Source organism: Pagrus major, chromosome 19, assembly GCF_040436345.1.
Source record: "Pagrus major chromosome 19, Pma_NU_1.0".
Classification (NCBI taxonomy): domain Eukaryota; kingdom Metazoa; phylum Chordata; class Actinopteri; order Spariformes; family Sparidae; genus Pagrus; species Pagrus major.
In genome coordinates, this window is record NC_133233.1 from 10,647,016 (window position 1) to 10,665,528 (window position 18,513).

General features: G+C 39.6%; 1 protein-coding gene across 1 annotated transcript in view; it reads right to left on the reverse strand.

Annotated features, from left to right (window-relative positions):
- Positions 1-18,513, reverse strand: part of col11a1a (collagen, type XI, alpha 1a) — an 80,976-nt gene that overhangs the window by 14,691 nt on the left and 47,772 nt on the right. Inside the window, exons 36-50 of the mRNA XM_073488672.1 lie at positions 18,336-18,389; positions 17,678-17,731; positions 13,682-13,735; positions 13,071-13,178; positions 9,910-9,999; positions 8,631-8,684; positions 5,739-5,846; positions 5,524-5,631; positions 4,921-4,974; positions 4,654-4,707; positions 4,345-4,452; positions 1,448-1,501; positions 1,313-1,366; positions 1,057-1,110; positions 456-509 (exon numbers count right to left, since the gene is read on the reverse strand). Coding sequence (XP_073344773.1) covers positions 456-509; positions 1,057-1,110; positions 1,313-1,366; positions 1,448-1,501; positions 4,345-4,452; positions 4,654-4,707; positions 4,921-4,974; positions 5,524-5,631; positions 5,739-5,846; positions 8,631-8,684; positions 9,910-9,999; positions 13,071-13,178; positions 13,682-13,735; positions 17,678-17,731; positions 18,336-18,389 — 1,062 coding nt within the window. The remainder of the gene's footprint in view (positions 1-455; positions 510-1,056; positions 1,111-1,312; positions 1,367-1,447; positions 1,502-4,344; positions 4,453-4,653; positions 4,708-4,920; positions 4,975-5,523; positions 5,632-5,738; positions 5,847-8,630; positions 8,685-9,909; positions 10,000-13,070; positions 13,179-13,681; positions 13,736-17,677; positions 17,732-18,335; positions 18,390-18,513) is intronic.

Below are 18,513 nucleotides of genomic sequence, written 5' to 3' on the forward strand. Positions count from 1 at the left end.
GTCTAAATGTGAGGAGCAATTACTTTCAGTGTGATGAATACAAAGTGACACCCGAAGAAAAATAAATGTTAGATTGGATTTTGTTCTATGTTTGCCTAAAGCTATCCATTAAGCAACTGTGTTCCTGTGGATATCCTACAAATACATGCTGCTGCTTGCTGGTACTACTGTGCTGTAACAAAAAAAATACTTGACCACCATAGTGAGTGGTGTTTACACTAAAGTCATGTAAAGTGAAGTTGTTTTTTTAAATGTTTTTCAACTAGAGCCCTACAAATAGTCGTGCTAAGTGTGGGTGGTATGATAAAGACTAAGAAGCTAATAGTAGAAATGAGTGTTGATAAGTAGGATGTGCTGTACATATGACACACACATGGTGGCACATACATATTCAAAGACATGCAAACCATATTTAGTTTGACTTAACTATCAAAACAAAAACAGAGCTCACTTACCCCAGTTCCTGGCTCTCCAGGTGGTCCTGGGTTTCCAGCCTCACCTTGTTCACCCTGTGGTTACACAAATGTCAGTGTCTAGACAGATAAACCTTCAACCTCACACATGGAGAGCTTCCAACTTCCGAAAAAAGTCACATATACGCTAACAAAACAGTTGTTACATACTAAGACTTAATGATGTTATTAATACCAACAAAAGCCAGACATTTAACTTAACTAAGTCTTCAACTGTAGCTGAGACAAGGGTGTTAAAAGTTACTGTATTCTGAGTGCCCTCTTAAAGTGTTGGTAGCCCTTCATGTTTCATATTCCAGAGTAATTTTAACAGCCGTGGTGCAGCATTAAGTATTTATAGTGCAGCCGTCTGCCAAATGGCAGTAAAATGGACAAATCTTGTTGGAAGCGTTGTAAAATAGACATTAATAGTGTCAAAGCACTAACTCAGACAAAAAGCTGGGGTACATGAAATGAATAGACTGCAGGTGGTAACAAAGGGAGGGCAGCTAAGTTGTCTGGAGTGGGCCAGCAGTATTTCAGTCCCAGTGCCCAATATCATGCTTAGCTGGCAGATAACTCTTGGCCATGTTCTGATTCTCACCTTCTCACCCACAGATCCCATGGGGCCCACTCCTCCTGGAGGGCCTTGTGGACCCTGCAGCAGGAAATAAAGAAAGAGATGAGTCATCATTGATCACCTTCAAAGAGGACGCTTGATGCTATCCAGCCATGTAAGACAGGAGGTAAAGCAACAAAAGATGTAGTTAGATTTATGACATAATCTGTCAAATCCTTTTTTATATATGCAGGCTATATAATTGTGTGTATACACATTGTTATCAATTAGCCATACGTACATCAGCTCCACTAGGACCTTGAGGACCTCTGGGACCAGGGGGACCAGGAGGGCCCTGCAGAAAAGAAATGCAGTGTTGTTAAAGTGCGTCAAACCATCAATAAGAGTGCTTACAAAAAGCAGATGTGTCTCTTACCATGGGGCCAACATCACCGTTCTCTCCCTTCTCGCCAGGAGGTCCAGGAAGCCCCTGAGGACGACAAGAATGAATAAACAATTATATTATCGGAAAAGAAAACAGTCATGTTACAAGCACAAGGTGCTGTTGCTCGAATGAATGATGGTGTTCTTAATGATTTAATTTTGTTTGTGCCGTTAAGTGCATTCACAACAGCTGTTCCTGCCTGAGATTTAATTTGCCATTTGATTTGACTGCTGTGAATACATTGCTGTGATGCACTGAAATATTAAAATATATCTGTGGGCCAGAACATGCATAAATGAATCACTTGAATCCATGTTTCAACTGCAGTCTAGTCCTATTATCTGTTTAATGAAATATTCAATGAATATCTTCCAAGTGAGGTCAAGAACAAGACTCATACATGATGGACCAGAGACCTTCAGAAAAAAGTCAATCTTGTGCAGACAAACTGAAGAGTGCACTAACAGACGCAAATGTAGTGCAATTTAGTGATGGCAGGAGTTATTTCAATCCTTTAAGCAAATATACAACATCTTTCAACAGCTCTTTGAATGACATATGAAACATGGAGGGAAAGAGAATTTCAAACTGGCTGTTAATCTTAGTTGTTGAATGTTGGGTAGATTTGGTTTATCAAAGACGCTAAAACAGCAATACAGTACACAAAATAAGCAGACCATAAATGTCAAATAGGCCAGATTGTGTCTACCCAGATGTGACCACACAACAGGACCCCCTGCACAACAGGGGTTTAAGCTTCCCTGTAAATACTCAGGCAAAAGTAAGATGATTTAATTCTACAATTCTGTCATCGGCTCTGCAAACATATAACACAATATTTCCTTTTTTCCCTTGTTGTCCAACTCACTCATGCATGTTAAATGAGCAGCGTGGTTGCAACCTCATATGTGCGTTTGAACCCTGACATTTCTACGGGTAATTGCTGTGATTTAATTGCTGTAGCCTGCTTTACCTTTGTGTGTGTGTCTGTTTCTTGATTCATCAGTGTAAAGGTTTGCAAGGGAGGAGATCAAATAATTACTCCTTCTCCATGTGCTTACACCAACCTAAAACACTCACAAGGGCCAGAGAAAAAATAACTCTTTTTTGTCAGTTTGTGTGCACTGCCATACATCTAAGCGAGTGTGTGTGTTCCTTCCTTTGTTTGCAAGTGTTTTCCGTGAGTGCTAAAAAGTGTGTGTAGCTGCATGCTGATTCCTGCCGTGCTGAGAAATCTCATCTGTGTAAAGGTCTCCTCTGGGCTGAGATCGTTACCGGTGCCACTAATTATGCAGCATGGTAAGTGTGCTCGATGAGGAACTGACTATCCGAGCAGGTCTGTCCACACAATTAATGGAATCGCAATGGGAAGTGAATTACTCCCAATTAAAAGTCCATTGAATACCATCCTGCAGAGATAGGATAGAACCTCGGAACGATGAGCAGTAGTCTATGTAATTTCATCAAGACAATGACCCCAATCCCTGTAGTAAACTCTTAACATGTTTAGCTTAAGAAGTTGATTACTAATAAAACAGATAATGATGAACAAATGGATACTACTGAGGTGGAAGTCCTCCCTCGTTAGATTATTATCATGGAAACATTATTAAGCCTAGTTGTAGCACAGATTGGTTTTCTCGTACATTTTTTACATCAAGCTTATCTGCCTTTAAATAATTATTTTCTGGCTTAAAGTATTCCTTGGATGGGCTCTTTACATACCTACATGCATCCACACTTATGAATAACAAAACAATTCATATCAGAAAGCAAAGTGCAACACTGATGATAATGCCTTTTTCTTAAGCATTATACACACTGATAAGCATTGTTGGTCTCAGAAAGCACCCTTACTGGCCCTCCTTAACCCAGGTAGTGATGAAGGTAGGATGTTGTCAGCGGGTGAAGGTTAGAGGTGTAATTTTTGCAAAACAATTTTTGCAAAAGCTCGGTCAACACACAATACACACCACAGATCCAATTAAAGCAGTTTAGTACAGCAACAACTGTGTAATGTGTGTTAATGTTTGTGCCTTTGTTTGCACTGCAACACGGTGTGGGATAAATGTCACCTAGTGTCGTAGCCCACGCTGTTTAGAGTAGTAATGAAATTATCCTGATTCTTATGTATGTCATCCCATGACACTGCTACTGTTACTGCAGACTGAGTCAGAAAATGACTGAAAAAATATCATTTAATTTACTTGACTGCAGCGTTCTAGTCCATAGAAGTATAGAATAAGAGATGTATGTGATATAATACAGTGTATAAAACAGATATCTGAGAAAAAAGCCAATCTCTCCAGCCATGTATGGCTCACCAGGAAATGTCTTTTTTTTACATTATCTTAATGAAGCTAGGACTACGGATCATAGAGGTTAGAATGTGTTTATACAACAATGATGAGTTTCTTCTAACCCAACGTTACAGCTACAAGACCTCAATAAGCAGTACAGAGCTCACAGAGTGGGACAGTTGGTGTGTAATGTGAATAGATGAGCTTGTGGAGGCAGGATTGGCCTTTGTTCTAGCTTCCATTTGTCATTCATTTTTACCCGTATAAGCTTAACTGCCTCACTATATATCTTTACACAATAATTTTTACATGACTACATTAAATTCGTTATACACCATGTAGTGCCTGAAGGTCTCAATGTACCATAACTATCAACAAAGATAAATGTGACTCCTGAGTACTACTGCAAAATGCCTCTTACTGTTTGTATTTATAGCTCGCTATATAAAATGTAGACTTGACAACTGTTTACATGAAGCACACTTGAATACCATACCATCACCGTATGGCTCATTGTATGGGATTACTGCAGATGTCTGTATGTATTTGTAGTGTCTGCACAGGTGTAAATGTGTGAATGTCACCAACCTGCAGGCCGATGGGACCAGGGGGTCCAGGGAAACCTCTGGAGCCTTCATCTCCCTTCTGTCCAAACATACCCTGCTGACCTCTGGGACCAGGCTCTCCATCAGCTCCCTGAGAATGAAAAACACATGCACTTTCATTGTTTGTTTGTTTATTGGGATCTACTACTTCTACAGATATTGCACACTGTCTACTCAGCAGGCTCATTATTCAGAGATACTATAGATGTATCTAGCTTGCATAAATCTTCCAGCTTGTCTTTCCATTTCATTTGTGAGATTCATTTATGCGTTTTAGGACAGGTATACTTACAGCAGGACCTGGGGCACCTATGGGACCTTGGAGACCAGCTGGGCCAGGAGGACCCTAAATACAAACAAGAACAAGTTGCTACCACATCATGCTATAAAGGCACTCAAGTATGACTTAGCTTACTCTTAGTGTGATAATGGTGTGAGTGTGTGGTTCTGTAAGTAGGAATCCATTAAGAAAACATCACTAACTCCTTAATTACTATGAAAAATGGCAGTAAATGTGACTGCAACTAAGGAGTGAATGGACTTTGTGTCCATAACGCACCTGTTCTCCCTTGTCAGCTTTGCTTCCTTTCTGACCAGGCTCTCCAACCTCTCCCTGGGAAAGAGAAACACACACACAAGCACACACAAAGTGTGGGCTCAGCAAGCTTCTTCTCTAAATGTTAACAGCTTATGAAAAATCATTGAAAACTCTCAGCTCAATGTAAACAACCATCATCTACAACTATAATCTTTACACGGTACTTTATGGATGCACAAAAATGGAAATGAAGGTTTTTTACTTTTCATTTAGTTCACTGCATAGCAAACCTCTACAGTGACATATGTTTGGCAGTTCAATAGAAAGCCTGGTAGTAATCTTAAGGGGCATAATGATTGCAGAAGATGAAAAGAGCTACAGTATTTCATTTTAACATCTCCTCTAATTTCATTTGCTGGCAAATTTGGTAATGAAGATGGATAGGCTACAGTGAGGAGAAGAGACAGACATATTTTCGATGCAGATGGCCTAAGTGGGAACATGAGGATGACGATTGATTGGCAATCTGGTTCAGTCTCAAAACGTATCCCAGTATGGGAAATGAGAAGGATTGTAACTGGGCCAGCAGGACGGGATGGGTAGTGGGGAGTATGGCTGTCTGACCTTGTCACCGTCCTCTCCGGGTGGACCTTGAGGTCCAGCAGGCCCAGGCAGGCCAACAGGACCCTGGACACCATCACGACCAGCAGGACCTTGAGGCCCTTTCTCGCCCTAGAAGGACAAAGACATTTGTTTTAATTATATTTTGAAAACAGAAGAAAAGATAACAAAGAAGAAAAGAAAACAGCTGTTGTAGGAAAGGGAAAAAAAATACTTACAGGTGCTCCCTTCTCTCCAGCAGGACCTGGGGGACCCTGTGGACCAGGCCTACCGGACAGGCCAATTGGACCAGCTGCACCAGCAGGACCCCTCTCACCAGGAGAACCCTGTAAGTGTGAGAAAGAGAGAAAGATGATGAGTGAAAAATAAAATGCAGAAACAATGTTTTGTTCTTTTCCGGAGAGGAATGAACACACATACTTTTGTCAGTCTGTCCATAAAAATGACCTGAGTGTGCTCTACAATAACCACTGCCATTAAGAAATCTACAAAGCAAGATCCAACTGAGTTGCACTGCTAATGGATCAACACACACATCCACACCTGCATTCATAAACCTTTTTAAAAAGAAAAACTGGAGCAACAAACAGTGGCAGGTGGCTTTTCAGTTCTAATAACACAGCGCTGCTCCTTAAAAGCAGCCAGCATTATGTGCTGTATGTCTAGGAGCTGACGCCTCAGTGGCTCTGAGCTCTGAGCATTTCACTCCTGCAGTTGGAAATGCAGTTCTGAATGAAAGAGGCTGCTGCTGTGTATTAGTGCTCACATACAGGAACACACCTAAATCCATAAAACATGATGGTGAATGATAATCAGCATTTTTAAAAAAAAAATCTTTGTTGCACTGAACTGACTGTGTACCTGCATGTGCATTAACTTCATGTTCCCAGGAATACATTACACTGTCAATACGGGGCAAAAATACAAATTACGACTGTTTAATGTTCTGTGAAATCAAGAGCCTAAATATAGAAGCTGTGTTGTTCATATGTTGTTATTTTGTGCCTATTTTGGTATTTACGCACTGATACATATTGGAGCTGGCGGAAATGGTATTTCGTTTTATTTTGTGTATGTTAATACTAAAAATAGTGAATCTGAATATTATCATGTTTTTATCAGTTTTCTGTGACCACATCTATATCAAAGAACATGTAACTGATTTTTATTCTTTGCAAACATTCTACATTGTTCATCCATTAATCAATTTTTTTCCTCATGCAAAGGCTTTTCTATCCTGTTAATAATAAAAATCACAGGGGAGAACAAAATATGGAAACATTTCAAATGAAAATGACTCTTAAAACTCAATAGTGGGGGAACCCTATGTTTCCTATTCTGAAGTGTGAAATGACCCATCTGACATTTTTACAATCTTCATTGTCATCTCTGCAAAAATAATGAAAACAGTGGTTGTTGGTAAACATCGTCCGAATGCACTCATGGAGAAGAATGGGAGGCAAGGAATATTGTGTCTTAATATTCCCACATCTTGAACACTGACATTTTTAGCACCAATACTCAAAGGTTTCTAAGGTTAAATTAACTTTGGACATACTGTATGGTCTACAATACAACTAAATGTAGAGTGCAGGCTACTCTGATTGTGGTCTTGAGTAGGAAGTTATGAATTTATTTATTTCCCAGGGCTGCAATTACTGCGATGAAGTCACATTGCTGCCACATTATTCTAAACATGTTCAATCAACATGTTGATGTTTATGTACAGTAAGTGCTGAATGCTAGACAGTCAATCCTCCTGAGTAGGAAATTGCATTTTAAAGAAAATGAAGTAAACATATTCACATTATGTGGAAACCTGATTTTATACTGCAGTCAATAACATGTAATGTTGCAATTGTAACGATGTATGTAAATGTATAGCGACAACGTGAGGGCTGAAAGATAATTTAACAAGTTTTTACAATGAAATTATTTATTTTTTAGCAGCATAAGCGGGTACACCATGAAAAATATGTTAATATCGTGATTAGGAGGAAGAAAAAACTCTGTTGTGACAGCAACAGCCCATCATGTCATTAAATTGCTGTAAGCTTACCACTGTGTCTTACGAAGAAGCTCTAGAGTCTCAGTGACGAAGAACGTAAGAGCCAAGATGCAACCTATGGGACAGATGAGGGACGTGCAGGAGCAATGCCCAGGATGACTAGAAACTGACTCACCATATGGTTGCTCTCCTGGCTGTGTGCTTTTTGCTGTGTGTGTGTGTGTGTGTTTCTTTGTTTGGTTCTGTCTCTGTGTGCCAGGAGGCAATGGAGCAAACATTCTTGATACCCAGCTACTCTAGCGCATGATCGCTCCTGTGACAAATCGCTGTGTGCAGTGGGATGGGATAAAGTTTGATGACTCTTTAATTGGAAAATTAATAAATAAAACACTTATGATGTGACCATGATGGCTTAATGAGTTTTTACATTTATACCTATGTTTATACTTATATTATTTTACTGTGTTTGATTTTTCCTCATGTGTGCCTTTAATATTCACAGTGAATCTTATTTACCTCTACAACTTACAATTTCCTATAATCTAGGCTCTCCTTTCTCTGTAGCATTTGTGATGTCCTTGAGTGCAGAACTTAACCCAGCTTTTACAGTAGATATAAACAACAGACTTCAACAGAATGCACGAGTGTGTAAATATTCACAAAGATGAAACACTACAAAGCTGAAAAAGGGCATACTGCTCACCAAACCTTACCTGTGGCGATACAAAAAAAAATACAAAAAAATAAATGTTAACTGTCTCTCATTTAAGTTTCAGAGCTTTGCCTCAAACTTCCTGCCTTCCTGGTGGTGATGTTAAAAGGAAAGCAAGTATAAAGATGGTCTAGCAGTTAGCCAGGGTATATCGAGGCCAATTTTAAAGCTTTTCCTGTCCAAATGATGTAAACTGCCCTCTGGTGCTTGGCATATGAGGGCCTCACTAAAACATGAAATGTGCTATACAAGCCTCCATGCTATTCAATAACACAAATCAAATATAGAATGTCATTAAAAAAAAAAAAAAAAAAGTAAAAATCCAATACGAAGAGGACAGCAACCATTTTTACCCAGTGGTACTTTGATCTCAGGTAAAAGTATACTTACAACAGGACCAGGTGGACCTTGGGGCCCCTCTCCGCCCTTCAGACCTGCTGGGCCCTGAGGAGAAGAAGGAGAAAACACATGAGGACTTCCTCGACATAGCTGTTAAACTCTGTGTAACTTTAAATCAGCCTATGCATTTGTGCTACAGCCCTGCATTTCAACACGTCCATCATCAGATGCCAATCCAGCAGGGACTGTCTGCCTTCGTTTACTGATCCATCACTTCAGCCAGACACCACCAGAAATGTGCTTTGAGTGCATTTAACCTCAGAGCACTGCTTCAAGAAATATCATTGCTATTGACATTTTCATCTTGGTAGACCACCAGCATGAAGCCAAGGCCAATATACAGTAGGTGAGAAAAAAAATATCATTCATTATAAGTAACTTATAAGAAGATACCACTCCCTTAAATAAATGTGCTCCTATAATTTAGCTTGAGAGTATACATACAGTATATAGATACATAAGTACACAGGACTGTGTGTGTGTCTGCATGTAGGTGCCTATAATTGTCGTTGGGCACATGCAAGCGTGTGAGTTTCGCTTTTTACATGCAGTGGTGTGTATAAAATGTAGGTTTGCTTTCCTGTATATTTGTCATTGCCCAAAATGTGTGTGTCTGCAGCTCCCTAGTGGGCTACAAAAGAGCACATGGCAGTATGGGTAATGAGTCTCTGCTGGCTCTGGCTGTGTGCTGGAGTAAATTACAATGGCAGAAAACAATCAGCCCCACTGCTGGTCTGCAGAGTCTGACTGACCTTGAGGATGCAGGCAGCAACGCACTTCTTCTCCCGACAGTATATCCATTCTCAGCCACCACAGTCTAATTGCCAACATTTCCCACTTAATAATTCATTGAGTAAATAATGCATATAGAAACAAAGAAAATAACTTTGCTGCCCCCCAAAAAATGCTAGCAAAGAAATATAATTCAAGTCCTTGAGTTAAACCAGAGAATAACTCCCAAATGGATCCCTAACCAGCCTACCTCTATAATAGAGGACCATGATGCATTGCGCCGGTTAAAACAGTGGTGTCAGTTGTGGCGGAGCGATGCAGAGGCACGCCTGTTCATTTGTTAGATGTCGCTTTGGATTTCCTCTGCACCGGATTGATTGCTACGAGTGAATTCCTTGGCTGGTGTCTCTAATGAAGTGAAAAGCTCTAGATCGACGCTGGTCCATTTATTATGTAACAATGTTCTGTCACTTTCTACTAGCAAATGCATGTAAAGGGAAGCTATGATGAATAGGTGCAGGTGGAATTGAGCTCTTACCGTAGCACCAGGTAGACCTCTTTCTCCAGGGAAGCCTCGAAGGCCAGGGGGACCGTCTTTGCCGGTGGATCCTTGTGGTCCGGGGTCACCCTATATAAACAATCCCAAATATTTGTGTTAGTGTGGTTTGTGATATGTTCATCTATACAACTTTGTAACAATACTAACGAACTTTTAAAAGATTTTTAAGATATTTTTTTATCTATTTCTGACCAGTCACATGAGTGATTCTAATTAAAGTGAATGGAAAATGTTTACTGCTTAGCGACAGGAAACATGCAGGAGGATCAAAAACCAACCTCATAAAGAAAGACTACAAGATTCTGGACAAGTCTGGAAATTTTAAGAACCAACCAAAAGTGGACAGATGATGAGAAAATAGTCTCTTAAATTACCAACCCTGTGGAGAAACTATCAAAACCAGGTGTTACAATGTAGAAATAAAGCATGATGCTGCATAGCGTATAGCTCACCTCAGATTTTTTTTTTTTTTTTGTTATACTGTAAGAAAACTCTGACAGTGTTTCTTGAACAGCTGTTGTGTATTCAAGTTTGAAAATCAGAAGCAAGGATTAATAACAGCCCACCAAGTTGTGCAGTCATCCAATCAGGTGAAAGAAAGTTTGTCTGGATTTAGGAAAGAACTGTCATCTACTCTGTCAACTACCTGCCAACTGAGCCTAGCCAGACAACAAGTTGTTGGCACATTGTTGGCAATGCCAGACAACCAGTACAAAGTTCTTATATTAAAATCAGTGTGCTATACTAGTCCCTTAGGCAGGTCTGTATACAGCTGAAGTATCCACATAACAACCAGCTTCATACTGCAATTATACAGGAAACTGGTGTATGATGAGCTTTACCTGAAATGTGTTCAACTTTTGTCCCTTTACATGAGACTGCTGTCACTGATGGGTCACTGGTCTTCATTTAAAGAGATTCCACACCACAGAATTACTTTACATAGAAAAGTTTAAATAGAGGTTTTGACCACTGCGTCAGTCTGAAATGGTCTTTATTCTTCAGTCATTGCTGTAGCATTAGTGATGCCTTATAGTGTCACAGATTCAGTCTTTGCAACAACAAATTGAGAGCTTGAAACTTCACTATTTTAGATGACTTTTTTTTTACAACATACACAACTTCTGATGTAACTTTATTGGTTGCGAACTGTTGAACTGGTGCTGGCACAGTGTCAGTATCGGTTTTAAGATGCAAAGCACATGACAGATAAATCATGTAGTTGAGAACTGCACAGCACTCAGACAGACCCTTGTAAATCAGAAGTTAAGAAATGCCAATCCTACTTAAAGATGCTTAACATCTTCTTCCTCTCGGCCCTCTGGTGAAATGTGTACACGCAGCTATCTTTCGGAATTTATGTATTTAAATAAAGTACCACACTATAAAGCTTGCAAGTGAGCAAGAGAACTCTAAATTCCTTTAAAAATATATCAGTTTGAAAAGTATGTACTAATGGCTTTGCACATCCCACCAGGATCAGAAATGTGCTTGTTTTGTAGCCAGCATCCATCTTAATAGGCCATTAACTGCAATTAATTTGAAGCATGTATGTTTTCTGCGGATTCATTAACAGCGTCACCACACAGTCAATACATAAGCCTCAATTCAATCAAAACCAAGGCACTACTGCTTTCAAATCATCAATCGCCGAACTCATTGTCATTCTGGAACAAATGTTTCTGTTGAAAGGGTTAAAAAATTCACTGCTTAAAGTCTAAAAGCTCAAAGGTTAAAAAAAATCAGGGGTGACTCCACATCACACCAAAAACATACTGACAGAGATCTATTTGACTGAACCAGCAGACAGAGCTTGACATTTGTTCAGCTTCTGCAACTGTTGACATGCTCTCCCCCTTCCCTAACCCTCACCTCAGACACTGGACTAACTTTTAAAGTTCCTTTGTATTCTAGCTACAAGAGAGGAACATTGCCAATAATTGCAGGGCAACTTCATTTACTTCCTAGTTGATTTTGTGCACCACATCTCTAAAACAAGGACATTTGACTTCAGTAAAAGTTACTTCTGGCTTCGTTCTCCTTTCTTTTGTATTGGCAGGCTGACTTTATCTGCAAACAGGGAGGCACAGAAGAGTGGGCTCGAGAGGTATAAGAGGATTTGGGCTCTGCTGCCAAGACCTCCACAAAGTGTCCCTGGCATACTGATGCGCAGGCTTGAGCAGTGTGGGGTAGAAAGTGGGGCTGTGAGTGGCGGAGGGTTTGGAGTTAGCCGACGGACTTGATTAAACTGTCTGCTTGGGAAAGAAAATGAAAGCAGAAGACATAGGGGTTTGAGGGAGAGGATGGTGGGCAGGGGATGCTGAGTGGTCCTTGGAGTCGGGGGGTGGGTTTGGAGCAGCCCATACTTCTAGAAAATGGTTACTGTCTGCTCCTAATGGGCACTCAATTGCCAGCTAAGAAAGGGCCGGGGAGGGAATGTAGCTCTGTGCTCCAAAATCTCAGCCACTGTATCTTCAGCAGTCACCTGCCAGAGTCTTGAGGAGACCTTGGTATTTCTGTGTTTCTCGGTGAATTTATTGCTTTAGATTTATTTCTGCTTTTTCCCAGTCTTATTTAAGCAATCAAGTAGTCTACCGAGCTTTGCATGCCCTCCAGAAATATATCTGCTTGTGAATGCTCTGGCTCAATCTGCAAAATCAAATCATGTACTATAATTGCAACTGCATAAGTTCAATTTGCAGCCCACCTCTATAATGCTGATCTCTACATCAACCTCCCTGGCTCCCTCTCCTCAGTGTAACTACCACAGATCTAATGCAGCCCACGAGAAAAGCCAAGCCCAGTCTTGTGAACAAATTACTTTGTGTATTTTTTACAAACTATAGAGGAGATGGAGAGCAGTGGGGCAATTTCTAGCATGTTGTGCTACTATGGAAAAACAAATGAGCACTTATTGATAAGAATAATTGTTGGGAACACCTTCGGTTTTAAGAGTTTTGTATGTTGTAATCATTGCAACATCTGTATATTTACCTCTGCTTTAATGTTTTATTTACTTGCCTATTCATTTGATGATATATTGTATATGCTGCTAAGACTGGCTTTGTTATTAATATGTAATCTTTGTTATGATTGAAAAACTATTTTTGTCCCCTCAGTACAGTATACTGGACACATACCTTTGCTCCCTCCTTGCCAGCAGCACCAGGAAGACCCTGCTCTCCAGGTGGCCCAGGGGGTCCAGGATGGCCTCTCTCACCAACGGGACCCGTCTCTCCAGTTGGTCCCTAAGATGTCATCATACAATTGGATATTATTCACTGTTTAACATCACAATTATACATTGTGGCCTATACATTTATACAAATCATGTGATATCATGAAGGCCTATTTGATTGATAACTTACACTAATACTTCAAAGTCCATGAGTCAGTGGGGGTCTAAAACCCAAATAAATAATTGATCTATTTCCTAAATGAGAACAGATCTTCGAAATTCTGTTTAAAGGCTCAGAAATAGCCCCCTGCACTGTTCTCTTTTAGTTACCTACATTATTTATTTTTCTAATAAGCTATCAATAATCTATGATGGTGGTTCACAATACCACACTGCTTGCTTTACATCTACTGTTGATCGCAAACATTTAGATAACTAGCTCACTACTGCTGTATCACTTTTTGCTGAGGACTAAGCATTTATTGAGGAGAATTACGATGCCCTCAAGATGTCCCGTTCATAAAAATTATTCCTGAATAATATATTTATTCCTTATTTATACATTTCTCTTACCTGGGGCCCGACAACACCTCCAGGGCCAGGTGGACCAGTTTTTCCTTGGAAACCCTGAAAAGGATTACAAAGACGTATTTATATGCTTCATGATAACAGGGGAAACACACAGCTTATCTATTCAAAGTAAATAAAGCATGGGGATTCCACTTGAATTTGTTTTCAGCTGATAAGCAGCCATTTAGGTTTGGCATTTTCCTATAACATTACAACGCTGGCTGCTAAATAACTGTTGCTAAATTTACAATCTTTTGTTATTTTGTACACCTTGATGTCTTCATTCACTTGATGTTAAAATTACATGATGCATATTTAGGACTTTAAGCCTTTACTGATAGTCAAAAGTAGGTACAAACAGGAAAACACACAGAGAGGGACATGAGAGCAATACATGTTTCTGGCTGGAATTAGACCAAGCTGTCAGTGCTATTCATTAAGTAGATGTACCTGACCAGAGACAAGACCTTTCTGTAGAGTACTCTTAAACAGGTATACTTCGCAGCAGAGATACATGGATATTCAAGTACTAACAATGAGCATAGCTAAGAAACTCAGCCACCACTAAAGATAAACAAATAACGGCATTCTCTTGCTCATTTGAAAGACCCTGTAAACATAGTTTCTTAATCAGCTTAAGAGTGATGGTTCTTACATATATACAGAGCTTTCAGCCAATGCTTGAACATATTGGGTTATGTCAACATGAGAGATTTCTATATTTGTTTCTTTGTTCGTCCTCCCTGGTTTTAGGTGGGCGGGGATCAGCTGGGTAAGTTGATGTCACAAATGTCCATATTAGTCAGATCAATATTGGATTCAAAATGGGATGACAGTTATGGGGTGGTTTGCTTATATTGTCAGGTCATTGTCAATCAAAGCTGATAAAACCACATTCTTAAAAAGTAAATTAAATGTTATTGGAGGTTAAACTTCAATGTTATATTGAAACATTTAAGAAGTCTGATTAAAAACCAAGTTTTTCTTGAATCTTTATCAAGCATCAATTATGATATTAATGTCAGTATGTGAGAATTTTAACCCAGATCCTTCAGCTTTTAGCTGTTTTTAGATTTAACTTTAGAGTCATTTGTTAATTTTTTGGCTTGCTAATAAGGAACATGTGGTTAAGTTTAAAATAATTCATATTAAATTGTAGGCAGATGTTTCCATCAAACAAGGCCTGGCAAGCTCAGCATCAACAAATAAAGAGCCAAGGCAAACAAGTGGCTGGTTAAAAGGGAAAAGCATCTAACAGCCAAAGATCCCTTTTATAATTTTCTCACAGAGCTGATGAGCCAAACCAGAGCTAAAAGACCAGTGAATATGAAGATGAAGCAAGACGCAGGACTCCAATGGAATGATAATGTCGTTCTAAGTCTGCTGAATGTTTAATTAGGCATCTGCTAGCAATCACCTTAGCCACAACTTCATAAACTGATGTTACAGTACAATCATTCTGTCAGTGTGTTTTGGACTTGTTTTACAACTGTCAGCAATTGCATGCAGCTTAAAATTGATAATTTCTTTTTATAATTTAGATGTAAGTTGCTGCTGTTGTCTGTACAAAAAACAAATGACTGCACCATGAGTTTGTTTCCTAAACTAAAGAGCAATTTGAATATATTAATAAAGGTAACCCCTAACCCTTTCAGAATTTTATAAATTGAGACCAGAAATCATCCTTTTAAATGTTTGCACACAATGTCCTCTGGTGTAATATAAACCAATTAGTTGTACTAAACTTGCTGAAAAAGTTTATATGCACAGTGTGTGGTCGATTTTTTAATTGCAGTGTTCCCAATGGATATGCTTAAACAGATCAACCAGCAGAACGGGACATGCCAAAAAAGATAAAAGTTCTGTGTCTCAAGCATTCAATCTAATAGTGCAGCACAAATCCGATGAACTTCTGTCTTCAGGGAGAGGAACAATCCAATCTGCATTGGCTTGAGTCTTCTTCCAAGTACTCTATATAAGCCCTAAATATTAACCCAATGTGATGCTTAGTAGTCCAGCCATGAAGTGAATAAATATAGCAGGATTGTAAATATATAGAATGACTGGTATCCTTTATATAGATATAATTTTATGGAGACATATCTGTCACCTTTATCTGAGTTGCTAAATACTGGTGTATTTCCAGATATGACAGAATGAAAAGAGTGAATACAGTTAAACTCTATCGATGCCAGAGAGTGATTAGCATAAAACACATATCAAACTCCAAGGGCAGTGCTCAGTGCAAACCGACTTTCCCTTTTGACTGAATTTTCCACCGATTTCCATTTGATCTCTGCATCTCTCAGTCATCAAACTCCAGCATAACCAATTTCATTTCATTTATAACTCATTTAATTTACAACTTCTTATACCACAACTTAACAAAGTTTTCAAACCCAAGCTCAGAAAGCCGATCGTGTTTGACTTATGACTCCAGGCTTATTGATCACTATGTTGTGATTTATGGTGATTTATTACTCAGTGGAAACCCTCAGGCCATGCTGTTACAGCATCGGCCCTGACTCAGAGACACAGACTCAAATCTTTATTTGCACTTCCTCAAATGCAAGTTGTGTTGCCGGGGCTGAGCGCCTATGAGCATGTTTATTGCTGTGATCTATTATCATATTGGATGCTTGTGGAGCCTGTTCATCAGCGCATAAATCTACAGCCATAAACACCTTAATGAAGACTCTATCGTTGTCGCTGGAATAGAAGCAAAGGCAGGGAAGCACTCGTGTGTGGTGTATCACGTTATCTATAGGAAAGAGGCAGGCGGAAAGGGAAGCTTTAATGATAGAGGCGATGATCTGTCAAGCTTTTAGTAGAATTTATTGCCCTCTGAGCCTCGTCAAACCAAGGTGCACTGATGCATACCAAGTAAGGAGGAATCGAAGTTGGGAGCAGGGGATTGCAACTAGATGTGATCAAGTCAAACTTTGCTTTGTTTTGTTATTTTTATTGTCAGATAAATCTTATGTCGCATGGGATATGACATCCATGCATTAATGCATCTTCAGTGCAGATTTAGTACAGCCATTTCTTATTAAGCTCATAAATCCATTTTGACAAAAAAGTACATGAATCACCGTTCTATGATGCTGCAACAGATTTTATGTCTGCTGGTTTAGTTACACCTCACTTATTACTGCTCAATTATTTAAGACCTGCCAGTGCTACAGAAGAACATCTTATTGCAACTGAACAATCTGAGTTCAGTGTCCTTCCATTGGATATTTGCAAATAAAAACTAGAAGCTGCATCAAAAATGGTTAACTCCTGGTGTCCATCTCCATGACACAGGAGTCTGAGCAACCTGGATTTACTCAGACTGAGTGCAGCATGTGTGTGTGTGTGTGTGTGTGTGTGTGTGTGTGTGTGTGTGTGTGTGTGTGTGTGTGTGTGTGACTGGAGACAAGCACATAGACTTAGACAATGTTCACAAGGGATTTGTCTTTCGAGTTTGGCTTTAACAGACATGTCTGCCCCTTTGGCTTCCCACTGAGATGTTGTATCACTGATTGTAATCTACTGCATACGAGAGCATTAGAGATTAGATTTAGAGGAGGAAGAGGGGGGAGATTCAATTGAAGTGCAGCTCACTGATTGGGAGGGATCAGATCTGCTCTGCAATCAAGAGGCAATTTGAAGAATGAGCGCTAAAACTGTCTTTTTGGCAACTTTAGTCTAAATGGCAGTTAGTACACAGACTACCAGCCATTAACACAACAAACTAATTCGTATGGGTTTAAAACACGATAAAACTGAGCAGTGAGAGGAGATTCAACATCAAACAGAAACTGAAAAAAGTTATGAGGTGTCATACTCCTGCAGTGGAAAATGCCAAAAAAGTGTCAAATATTAAGTTATATTGAGTTTCCAGTTTGATGTGAGATCTTCTGTTTCTGCACTCAGCAGGAAGTTAGAGGCTGAGACTAAAACGGCGCACACAGGTTACTGAAAGCACAAACAGGATATTGCATCTTTATGACTCACCGTCTCTCCACGCTGACCAGGGTGTCCGGGCAGCCCATCCTTTCCAGGTGGTCCCTGTTAGGTACAAATAGTACATTCGTCACCATCACATCCATACCTGAAGTGAATCATGCCACTATGAAATTGGCCCCATTGCTGTAATAAAAGTTTATTTTACCAAGCAATGAGATTGTATTATTCCAGTATTGTGCAAATACTTTGTAAGCACAATATCAGTCGTACAAACATAATTTTCGGACTGGCACAGTCTTAGCTGGACTACTGGAACACTAATGAAAAAATAACAGGTTCTATTATTTTGGTGAAAGGAACAACATGACTGGCTGAGGGCTAAGAGCCAGCTATGAATCCATTCTGAATCAATAGGTGGAAATTACCACTTGTCTCCTACCTGGACTGGGGAGTGAGAAAATGGGTTCTGCTTCAATAACAGTTAGACTAATGATCCCTGCACAGAATTAGGGATATTGCTATGTATTACTGAACCCCATGAACTCCTCGAATTGAATCAATTGTGACTTACATTATAATGTTTGCAAACTAGGCTAATTTGCAATGAAACAGTCGAAAGACGAGAAAAAGTAAGTTCTGAGAAACTGGTTTTACAGTTTACATTTAGATGTAAAGTGCGTAAAGTTCAGGAAGGTGAAATACTTACAGGGGGTCCCTTTGGTCCAGGGAAGCCCACTGGTCCCTGAGGTCCTTGAGGCCCCTGCAGTAGACAGACAAACAGTCAGTGCTGCATTACGCAAAAAGAAAACAAATCAACATAACAGTAACAGGTTTAAAGGTTTGAAGAACTTCATGTGGACATATGACTATAGCTAGTAGCTTGA